The sequence below is a fragment of the Pagrus pagrus genome (genome assembly GCF_965226575.1).
Source record: "Pagrus pagrus genome assembly, chromosome: 1".
Classification (NCBI taxonomy): domain Eukaryota; kingdom Metazoa; phylum Chordata; class Actinopteri; order Spariformes; family Sparidae; genus Pagrus; species Pagrus pagrus.
The window spans coordinates 8,184,428-8,196,719 of NC_140185.1; the positions used below are offsets into that span (position 1 = coordinate 8,184,428).

Below are 12,292 nucleotides of genomic sequence, written 5' to 3' on the forward strand. Positions count from 1 at the left end.
ATCTGAGGATGTAGTTGAGGGTTGAATATTTATTTCAATATTTTCAAATCTGTTTGAAAATTACTGAACAAAATGCATAAAAATAGTGCAGATCCTTTTAACTGAGGACTGTTAAATAAGTGAATCTTTGCAGCATTTTCTGCCTGTCACTCACACTCACGCACAAATTCCACTCACCCTTTGCTGTCATGATGCATTTGTCCAGTCTAAAGCTCAAGGCATCCTCTTAAAATACATTACCTTCACATACTCATGGCCACACATATCAGACTCTGCTGATGTGCTCCTCTTTGACACATGCTCGTAATCCCAGGAGCCTTGAACATTTCAAGATGTATGATAATCAATTATTGTCCTGGGATGAAAGTCAAGTATTGCTGAGCAGCAGATTTTTACTGGTCAGCCTCATAAATCACTTGTTTCCACAACAAAATGTAATGTTCAAGGTTAGACATCACTGACTGAATAAGTACACACACAGGTTAGAATTATTAATGTGTTCAATTCACGTCAAGGGCCTCAAATTACATAATAAGATACAATGTGGTCGACTTGGGGTAAAAAACACTATCCTTGCTGTCTATTTTTTTACAGCCATAATCCCATAAGGAGTGCTTTGCTCTGACATCACAGAAAAACACATGAGCATCCCTCAGAGGCTCTGCAGTTGGAAAAATGTAGACACACCTGCAGACAGACTGCTCTCCATTTCTATGTGCTGAAACCTACACGCAGATATAAACAACAGTGTTCTCACAGGGCACTGCTTTTCTACACAATATACAAATTGTACAACAGCATTTATTGTTTTATTTTTATTAAATGTTGTTTATTTCTCAGGGACAGTGCATTGTTTTAATTCATTAGCCAAGAGGCTAGTTTTCATCTGTAGTCTCTGGCCGGTATGAAGTTGGCACCCTAAAGCCTGAATCTGGGATGAATTCAGTCCCAGTGTCAGAAGTCCTGCTAAGATATAAAGCAATCTTTGTTTTAAAATCCTTGGCTGCTTATAATTCAAACAGTATGATTCAAAGCCTGGTTTTGTGCTGTCAGAACATCATCACAAGTTATTAACAGCTGGTTTGTAACAAGAAATCTCATGTTTTGTCAAAAAGTAAAATAATCAGAATCAGAAATACTTTATTGATCCCTGAGGGGAATTTGCTTGTGTTACAGCTGCTCGCATTCAAAGTCTTAGAAAATATGCAGAAAAATAAAAACTATATACAAGCAAGAATAATAAAATATAAGAAATGTACATTCTACTCGAAATATATCTATATATACAGTGTAATAAATAAAGCTACATGTGAAATGTGGGTTATTGCACATTATTTGAGAAACAAAGCTTTATTTGTAAAATATAGAATATATTTAATTGATCTTAGGACTCATTAGTAAGTGGAGATTACTTACATGACTTGTTATGAGTCACTCATAACAAGCTTTAATTAACTGGATTAAAAATGTAATTTTCATTCATTTGGAGAATCCATAAAATATAAGTATGGAAAATCTTAGGAATGTATCATGTGGAGGTGTCAGAATATGATACATTGAATGAGCCTTGTGTTTTACAAGGTCAAATAAAATGCAGTACCTGTAGTGTTAATATGTAGCTAACACATGTATCAGTGTTATATCAGTGGTATGACTCAATCAATTTGAATTTTATTCACAAAACTCCACATGTTCAATTCTAAAGCAGGAAGATGAGTTACTTTAGATGTTACTGTCATGTTACTAAAATGATGGACTGTATCATTGAACTGACCTCACCTAACTGTTTATTAAGGAGTATGCTAACCTATTTACACATACTGTATATATAAAGATGAGTTTTTTCCTATTGATGAGTTTTTTAAGTCGTAGTCTATAAATCGTGTGGTGGTGCGCCTGTTTCAGACGAGCAGTCATTCATCACACCAGCAGCCTGGAGGCAGCAGCGGACACACAGTGCGCACTTTCCGGAAACTGAGACACCAGGCGAGCAAAACATTTTCCACCGGCTCCGTCTCTTTGTCCATCCAGCTCCCTGCTGAAGCAACATCCACAGCAACACCATGGCGACTGTTGTCGATACAAAACTATACGACATTCTCGGAGTATCTCCATCCGCAACAGAAAATGAGCTGAAGAAGGTAATGACACAAGAGAGTATCAACAGACTACGAAATTACATTACATGTCTGCTTAGAGTTTATAAGTGTTAAAATGTCTTCAATCCGGAAATGCGTTGCTATGCGCCGCTAGCTAATGTTAGCTGTGAGTTGGACTAGCCTGTTAGCATGCTAACTGGCCTGGATGTTCGTCTGGCGATGCGAATGTAACGACTAACGATGGGTTTTGTAAATTGTAGTGTTTTTTTAATGGTATTAAGCTAGAGACAATCGTTCTTGTGTCTTAAACCGTTTAAGTGGGCAACATTAACAAAAACGAGGTTGCGTTAACTCAACACTAGCTTGTGACGTTACGAATCAAGTGATTGACCTCACGTTAGCTTTAGCTCAGGTGTTTGACATACAGCTAGCAAACTGAAGCCCATCGAAGGTGCTGGAAAAAGGTAACAAGTTAGTTGGGGTTTATCAAACGCTGGAATCCATAAACAGCTAGCGACCTGACAGACGCACTTTTGTCTTATGGGTGTGACAAAATAATCATAAGAAGTTGATAGATGTTTTGATCTTATGAATAGCTTAATTTGGCTTACCTGTTTCAATTCGGCCGGACAGATATGTTAACGCTTGTCAATAAGAGGGATTATGTTTTAACGGCATCATTGCGGTGGGGCCTGAATGTGTCATTTTTTTCTGGAGGCAGCATACGACACACGTTAATGCTAAACATCAAGTTACATTGAGAAACACAGTCTGCGCTAACATTGGCTAGCTGACGATCCACAGTGTGCCGATATAACCATACCCTTGTGAGCTTGCCTAGTTATGCCTCTAAGGTTACACGTCTTTTGTTGTGCATAACCAGCTATAGTCATCTCTATTCCCAGTCTCTTATGTTACTTTATTTGACGGAATGGAGAGCGCTTGTCTCTTTCGGTAGCGTTATGGCAGCGCTATCTGCTATTAGCAAGATATGCTAATTAGCTCACGCACGTTTACCTAAACGTTAGCTAGCGATTAATATGTCAGACATTTTGGAGCTGCCATTTTTTTGATCTCAAAATTGTGTTGATGGGTGTAAATGGTGGTAAACTGGTGTGTAATTCCGTGGTCAATTTAGGAGAATGAGACAGTTAGCTTCTCAGCAATCATTAAACCCAAACTCCACGTTATTTACAAGCGTTGCGCCATCACAGGTAGCTGGTGTCTTGCCGGTTGTAACATCTGGTTTCGTCAGAGAGGCACATGTGATTACGTTAACAGCAGACATGGTTCCTTGGTAAATTGTGTGTTTGAGTCATGCCGGTGTACAATTACAATGATGCAAGGTCATGGTCTCTCTTTTCTGTACTCCTAGGCATACCGGAAACTGGCAAAAGAATACCACCCTGACAAGAACCCAAATGCTGGTGACAAGGTAAGACATCTGTGAAGGTCCCCTCTGTTTCACGTTTTCACTAAAGTTACTCGTCATAGGTGTGTTGAGAGGGGATGGGTGTTTCTGTCTAAATGCAAATGGAGAGCAAACAAGAGTTACTGGTTAGGGTGGTATGTATGGCCACTGATGTTTATTACAGAAGCCAACCGTGACATTAACACAGTTTGTTTCCTTGAGATCTCGAGGAAAATATGTGATCATGTAGGGAAAACGACATTTGTAACTTTGTAATAATGGCATAAATATCTTGTGATCTCGAGAAAACAAAAACTTTTTACTCTATTATGCGAAAACGGAGGTAATGATATGTTTGACCCATGACTGTGTGAGGCTTCAGTAGTTTATGGGGGTGATTGGAACCAAAGCGTTGTCCCTCCCGAGCATTGTCTTTCTCATAAGATATCTTTAAGGTGTTATTATATAATTTGTAATGTGCAGTATTGAAAAATTGCTGGGTGGCCAGGTTGTAAATTACAACTCCATGTTTGGTATTGTTAACGGTGGACTGTGATGTAGTGCAGTGTGTAAAAAAGTATTCATTCAGATACATAAATAAATAAAAACAGCCACAATGTGGAGCAGAAATGCCTAGTGTTTGTAAACTTTACATATTCTGTAGTGCTGACAGTTTTTTCTTTGTTTCTTGCAATCAGGCTAAAGTCTTGGTATTGGTTTCTACCATTATTTCTTATTTCTTTTCTTTTCTTTCTAGTTTTTTTGAACATGCAGTTAAATTTCATGAGAGGCTCTAAAACATTATCACAGACCCCCTGACGCTCCACATAATACTGTCGTTATCTTACAGTGTTGAATTTTTTAATAGCAGGAACGTTAGGAATTAAGTGCAGCTCTTCCATCATTCTCCATATGGCACAGTGCCATTTCTCGGCAGGGAATCACAATGTTGGCAACAGGAAATTACAACTTCAGGAAATTAAGACTGACTTACTACCCGCGTCATCGTCATTGACTTTGTGACAAGACGATGTGAGAGAGGTGCCGATTCAACTCTGTAGCATCACTGAGTCAGTTGCTGTTTTATGTATGCCCTGTGGTTAAAGTACTGTTGATCTGCTGTGTGGCTGCAGTGTTCCTTCAAGGCATCTTGTTACATCTTTGTTTTCTGTCCTCCATAGTTCAAAGAAATCAGTTTTGCCTATGAGGTGCTGACCAACCCTGAAAAGAAGGAACTTTATGACCGCTATGGAGAACAAGGCTTGCGGGAAGGAGGTGGGGGTGGCCCAGGGATGGATGATATCTTCTCCCACATCTTTGGTGGTGGACTCTTTGGATTCATGGGTGGCCAAGGGAGTCGCTCTAGGAATGGAGGCCGGAGGAGAGGAGAGGACATGGTCCACCCACTCAAGTAAGACATTCACACGTAGGCTGCTTGAGTTAAATGTTTATACGTTCTTATTTGCACAAATTTGTATTGAAATGAGTTAAAATGTTCTTGATGTTCAGCACATGTGATCAGAGTCCAACTCCTCTGTCTAGTATCTAAACACCACTCTTTTTCTACAGGGTGTCACTGGAGGACCTTTATAATGGGAAAACAACTAAACTACAACTTAGCAAGAATGTACTGTGTAGCACTTGTAACGGGTAAGTTGTCCACATTGATGTATCCATGATTATTTCGTTGATTGCAGTGTTGTCTAGTTAATCATGTTAACATCTCCCAGGTTTCTAACAATGAATCAATCTCTGTGTTTGCAGGCAGGGAGGCAAGACGGGCGCTGTACAAAAATGTACAACATGTAGGGGGCGTGGTATGCGCATCATGATAAGACAGCTGGCCCCAGGGATGGTCCAACAGATGCAGTCTGTGTGTACTGATTGTAACGGAGAAGGTAAGCGGCTCAGTGATGTAAACTGTCAAGTGATTCTTCTGTGTATGGTTGTGGCTTGGCCTGCACAGACCCCTCACCTTGTCGTTTCTCTAACCCACTCCAGGCGAAGTTATCAGCGAGAAAGACCGCTGTAAAAAATGCGAGGGCAAGAAAGTGGTGAAGGAGGTGAAGATTCTGGAGGTACACGTGGACAAGGGCATGAAGCACGGGCAGAAAATAACTTTTGGAGGGGAGGCTGATCAGGCACCTGGCGTCGAGCCTGGTGATATAGTCCTTGTCTTGCAGGAAAAAGATAATGAGGTACGTGGGCCAGTCCCCCAATACTGAAGCCTTACCCCTCGTCACCTGACCTCTATTTTCTTGGCATGGACTCTGTGTCATAAAGGGAATTGATTTATTTTCTATTGCTTAGGACACAGTTTTGCTTATATCATAGTTTTATGTGTCAGATACTAATTATTGCTGCCCATGAAAAGGTGACACCAAATCTGTGCAAACTTCCCTCACCTGGCCACCACATCCTACATTACCTTGTACATGTGCTGTACAACAAACTGTGCAGGAGTGAAGTTGTTTCATATGATGTAACAAATCCCTACAATCAGTTTGGAATGTGCATCATTTTTCTTGACGGGCTATTCCTACAAAAATAGAAATCACCATCTTAAAGGCATAGAAACAAAGTTTAAGTATTTGTTTTAGTGTTCGTATTAAAGAGATGCCTGGTGGAAAACCTTATTAGACAGAAAAGCAGCTAAAGATGTGCAATTGCAGATTTATAATAATGCAACCTTACTAACCAAAGCTTTATTACCATCAGTGAATACGGCTCATCAATTCTCGCAGCTGCTTCATGGTAAATGCCAAACTCTAACAGCTTACTGAGATCACATCATGGTCTGTGCATGCTATTTGACAGCTGTCGTCTACTATTCTTGTTATTTAGCTTTGCCTTGTCCTTCTGATGCATTGTGTTCTTGCTTTGTGTGCCAGATTTTATTTTTGTTATCTCAGTCCAGTTTAGGCAGTTTAATGAGTGTATGTGTGGCTTTAGATATAGATGGGAAATACAATTCACATTGATGGAATCTCCTCCTGAGGACTATTTGTGAGCTCAGTGTAGCTGCGTTGGAAGAATTTGGCATGTTGTGATGGATCGTTAAAATTAACACTAGGCAGTAAAGCAGACAGGCTACCTGACCATTGTGTTTCCTTGCTTTCAGCCTTACATTTTGGCTGCATCCCGTCCCTCTGGGGATGAATTGATGGTTTCTTTAACTGCAGTGTTTAGAGGAATGATATGCAGTGCATTGGCTAACTCTGGGCTAGTGCACTGCTGACCTGTTTATCAGTGCATTGGGAATTAGGTCTGTATTTGTTTTGTTATTTTGGTCTGTTTTTTTGTTGTTATTTTTGATTTTGTTCATTTAATATCACAAAACTCACTGCACTGTGCCACCTGTCCAAGAAGATACGCCCATATGTGAGTTGAATAGTACTGAAAAATCAGTGATATACACTTTGTGCGACATGGTTCCTGAGTTAATTGAGCAGGTTGTCACAGCAATCAGGTCCAGCTGGTGGTGCTTCATGCCTCTCGACTCTCTGAGTGAGAAACAGATTGTGTTGACAGTACTGTGCTGTCAGAGCTGCAGAGCTGTACATAATACTACACTGTACTAATTTAAGACAAGGAATCACGCTAGTGGTCATGATGAATATTGGCCAGCCTATAGCATCTCTTTGATTTAGATGTAACACAGAATATAGTCTGTTGTTGCATCCAGTGCCTTTTCATATATATATATATATATATATATATATATATATATATATATATATATATATATATATATATATATGATTTTGAATGGTGTTTGCATTCATACAACACAGCACATTAGTCAAATGAGCACTGGCAAACTAGAGGGTGGTGATTAGATGTCTTAGAAATCAGGAATCTTCAGGCTAGCTGTGCTTTACTGTTGAATTGGGTGTTGATTAAGACAGGTGTATGTTTATAGCTGATCTGAGGGCAGGCCCATCAACACATCTTGACTGGCTTGTCTCACACTAAGATCTACATAACATACCTAAGTTTGTACCTAAAGTTTTACATGCTGTTTTATAGGTTGAAGTGAAAGTAGTACTGAAACTTATGCACGTGTTAGCTGCGGGGTTTTACTGGGATTTCCTTGCTAACAGCGCCCCAAGTATACTTGAGAGGCATGACATTGATGAGTTGTTGGGCTTTTCTTGATTCTTGACTATGATAATGGCCTGAGACACAACTTTTTGTTAGCAGGAATTAAAGATAGTGTGACAATAACCAGGTCTTCCTATTGTCCTCACCTGAATTATATCAAACAGAGTCAAACTAAACAGTGTTTAAAGTGTTATTTAATTAATGATACGTAATTTTTTATTGTGCACCTACTGTACGGTGGTTGAGACTCAATTGTCACAGCTAGATTTGAACGGTTAGTCTTTTTTAGGTTTCCTCAGCAGTGAATGCACACTCTTACCAGCTTGGTTGCCTCTGACGATGTAAAATTTGGCTGAACTGGAACAGCAGGCTAAGCTGTAGCAATGCCCCTGGCTGTATCTCCCAGGAGGTGTCTGTTAGTGATGTTAGTGAGTGCTTGCTGGAAGCAAAATAGATTTCTACAGCAGGCTACATCAAAAACATAACACTGACAAGTACTATCTGACATGCCACTCCTCTGATTAATACATGGAAATAAGGTAGGAAGTCAGCAATGAAAAATGAAGTGCAAGCGATTGTTGTGCTGACAGGCAAGTGAATTTTCCACTCAGACTGTGGGTTTGTCAACTGTTGAGTCATTTAATTACTTTGTTCTTTAACTAACATACGATGTGAAGGATATGTTTAGGCTTTGACTAAGATGAATTATCCATGATGTCTCCAAGTTAATAAAAAGTTTATTAACCAACATATTCTAACTACCTTTTCTCGCTTTTTGTCAGACATTCAGGCGAGACGGAAACGACCTGTTCATGAACCACAAGATCGGGCTGGTGGAGGCGTTGTGTGGCTTCCAGTTTATGCTGAAACACTTAGATGGAAGACAGATCGTTGTGAAGTATCCTGCTGGCAAAGTCATTGAACCAGGTTAGCACTATTGATACTGAATCTTTTTCTCTTCTCAGTTTTTAACAGTGTTTGAGCAGGAAAAGATTTATGACATTTAAACCAGGAAGGAAAAAGCTGTGATGGCGTAGTTGCAGGACAAAGGCATGTGTTACATTGACAAGCTCTCACACCAAACCAGACCTCCAGACTAAGTATAAGAGTGTGTGCAGAGAATGTATTCTGCCTCACCACAAAGACATCATACGGATTCAACTTACACTTTTGTGTTTAGTGTAAATGTAAAATGGCCACACGGTGGACTCCTGCTGAACAGAAAACAACAAGGCACATTTAGAAGGCACTAAGCAGTTTCAGTGTTGCTGAGACAAGGACACAGTTCTTGGTAAATGAGGGGACAGTCAGGTCATCAACATCCTCAGTGAAAGTTCTGGAAAGACGTTACCAAACATGTCCCTCTTCCACCTTTAGGTTTCTATCCTCCATTGACAGTGACTCTATACTGATAGTTGTGGAATCGGATATAATGCAGTGTGCTGCATGAAAAAGTTTTAGTCTGTAGGAAGTCTGACATTTTATAAAAGTAAATGGTGAATAAACCTGGATTTTTTTTTAACATGATGTTTCTTTTCCAGGCTCAGTCAGGGTGGTGCGAGGAGAGGGCATGCCACAGTACCGAAACCCTTTTGAAAAGGGAGATCTGTATGTCAAGTTTGATGTCCAGTTCCCCAACAACAACTGGATCAGCCCTGAGAAACTTGTGGTATGACATGTTACTCGTTGTGTATCATCTTCTGGAATTAATTGGTAGATTACGATGAAAATACACATTTGCTCTATATGCCAGTGTTCCAGGTATCGTGAAGAATGTACAGTGAGCCTTATTGGTCAAATGACAACGAACAAGTAACATACAAAGAAAATAATTAAGCCATAACATGAATTTATTGGTACTGTATAGGAATATGTAACTGTGTTACAGTGTAGATCAATGAAAGTGGGTAATCTCACTGTACTTTTCACACTTTTAATGAGAAGGTTTAGACCTCCACAACTAAGAATTTGCAGCTATATTTATACCAGTAATTCCACTGAGGGATTAGAGCTATTGTGGCCATAAATGGGTTACTTACTGCGTGAGCACAAGTTTGCATTCACACAGTGGCACCTCTTTTCTCCCTGAAGATTTAGTCCTCTGAATGGAGTTGATTTTTTTTCTTCATCAATAACCGCTACTGCACTCGTGTTCTCACAACTGTTTGACACTACAGCGTGGTTAGAAACTGTGAGGATGCCTGTTAAAGCTGCATTATGATGAATGTTTTCCACTCGTAGGAGCTGGAGGACATGCTGCCCTCACGGTCGGAGCCGCCCATCATCACTGGAGACACAGAGGAGGTCGACCTGCAGGATTATGACGTCAGCCAGAGCTCGTCGTCGGGCGGCCGCAGAGAGGCTTACAACGACAGCTCCGATGAAGAGGGTGGCCACCACGGGCCGGGGGTACAGTGTGCCCACCAGTAGTCTCTTAGGCAGATGCTCTCACTCAAACACACACACACAAACACACACACACACACACACACACGACCCATGTTCTGCTTGGGGAGAAAATGTTTGAGTTGCAGAGTAAACAAGGATGTAGGTGAGAGTGAATAGGCATGGTAATTCCTCAGACACAGATCAAATAAACACATTGAATCATTGCACCTGCAGTTATTGATTGTCATTGACCTGTGTGCTGTGATTATTTTGATCTTTGTCCGAGGGACTCGCACTGGGGCAGCCGAAGACTCTGCACTGCACCTGAATCAGATTTTAGACACTTTAAACAGCAACTTCAGGTAGAAGTCATATTAAGTATTTAAGATGTATCAAAACTAAAGGTTGCTCCAGTGAACGCCACGCCATGTAGGATTATGATCTGGTGTTCAAGGTGAACCCCGCACCCATCTACTTCTCTTCACCCTTGTTGAAGTCCATTCCCCTCCGCTAATGGGAGCTCCAGATCAGTTGAAGACAGGAATGTTTCTTGTTTGCTGAGTGTGTGACTTGCATTTTGTTTTCATAGTATTTACAATTATTAATTTAAAAAACTAACCGATGTGCATACAAAGCAGCTGAGCTATGTGACGTGCAGATCCTTGGACTCTTGGATTCATCCACTCAGCGCCATTCGTAGGACTTGTCTGATTTTTACAGCTTCCTTTTCTTTGTAGGTTTTTACTCATTTTTTCTTTCTTTATATTTTAATTGAAACCGAAAATTGGTTATTGTGTATATCATTGAACTGGTTGTTGGTAAGCTTCATCAGCTGCTGTATTCAAAGCTGTGTGATTTCCAAAAAAAGAAAAAAGACAAGTGAAATGACAAATGTATAGCCTTGTATCTGTGCTGAGACCATGTGCATGTAAAAAGCTTTGGTTCCCGCACTTATCAAAACATCAAATAAAGCAGCACACTTCCTAAGAAAATGTCTATGAAGTTGTTGAATAAATTGTTGAAATATCATGTACTGTGTGACGCCTTGTTTTTTCTTCATTCTCAATATTAAGCACAAAAATAAATCAAAATATTCCTGGTTATTTTAAATAGTCAAGCCCATCAACAGATGCAGTCAGCATCAATTGAGAACCATTTCCAATAACTGTTGACAGCAAGTACCACCTGACCAAAATGCCATGACGCTCATTTTAGATCCATGTCCTTACTCAAAAGTTTCTATCATTAGTCAGACCCCGGTTAAAGTGGATGAGATCACACATCCTCAACGCAGTCTGAGTCAATGGAAAAGACTCGAACAATACACTGGTGTGTTTTGTTGAGATCAGGCGAGGGCGAGACACACAATCACCACATCCCTATGACAGAGTTTATTCTTTGCCTATATTGTAAGTTGTTTTATTTCATTACTTTACAAGTCTGCTTCTGTTCTTTTACATGAAATTTGCATAGGTTTACACATATTTTCCACTTGCCTGAGGTGGTTTGTACTAGTCATGCTGGTAGTTTGGTTTATTTGCCCCTTTATATTTTCCAGCATACTCAGACAAGAGTAAATTGATCAGCTGAGGGTAACAATGTTTAATTTAAACCTCAATAGTTATTCACAAAAACAAGCAAAATCAACAGAATAGAAGACACAAGACTAGACAAATCAAAGGAACATGAAGTGGGGCCCTAAACTCAAGATCAATAAACTGTCTTCACTCACTTAAAGGCTCTGCTCTGAATGCTCAGGGGAAGAGTTCACTCTTCAGAGGTCTATTCATAAATCTGCTGAGAGCAACTTTTACTGAGGGACTGAGAGAACACCCATTTTACACTTTTACTGCTAGATACACCGTTTTCAGTGATTTGGTTGTGAGGTGAGTGGTCTGTCTGAATGTGAAATGGAATCGGATTAAATTAGATGAGATTAAAACAAATGCAATTAAATAGTAAAATCATACTAAAATAAAAGTTAAAAATAAAATAAATGTATTTGAATGAATGTATACATTGAAATAAAAACAAGAATAAGTTAAAAAGAACAGCCATGAGCTATTTGTCGACCATATTTTCATTGGGGATGTGTGCCTGAGGAAACCGGAGCTTCAACAGAGATCTCGCTGTTGTCAGCAAATATTAACACAGTTTGAAAGCGCAAATCAAATGACTTCGAGTATTAACGTCACATCACTGAAACGTGAAGTCATCCTGGACGACACTCTTCATAAACGCCTATTTCCCCGTCGAAGTTCACCGGCGCCGTGGCTTAGTTGGTTAAAGC

General features: G+C 39.8%; 1 protein-coding gene across 1 annotated transcript; it reads left to right on the plus strand.

Moving 5' to 3' along the window:
- The first annotated feature begins 1,902 nt into the window (after window positions 1-1,902).
- On the plus strand, window positions 1,903-11,031 carry dnaja2a (DnaJ heat shock protein family (Hsp40) member A2a). Its single transcript, XM_084358046.1, has 9 exons — window positions 1,903-2,141; window positions 3,475-3,534; window positions 4,692-4,921; window positions 5,080-5,160; window positions 5,275-5,408; window positions 5,512-5,708; window positions 8,397-8,541; window positions 9,156-9,283; window positions 9,856-11,031. The coding sequence occupies exons 1-9, from the start codon at window positions 2,064-2,066 to the stop codon at window positions 10,042-10,044; spliced, it is 1,242 nt and encodes a 413-aa protein (XP_084214172.1). The 5' UTR covers window positions 1,903-2,063; the 3' UTR covers window positions 10,045-11,031.
- Window positions 11,032-12,292: the final 1,261 nt, after the last annotated feature.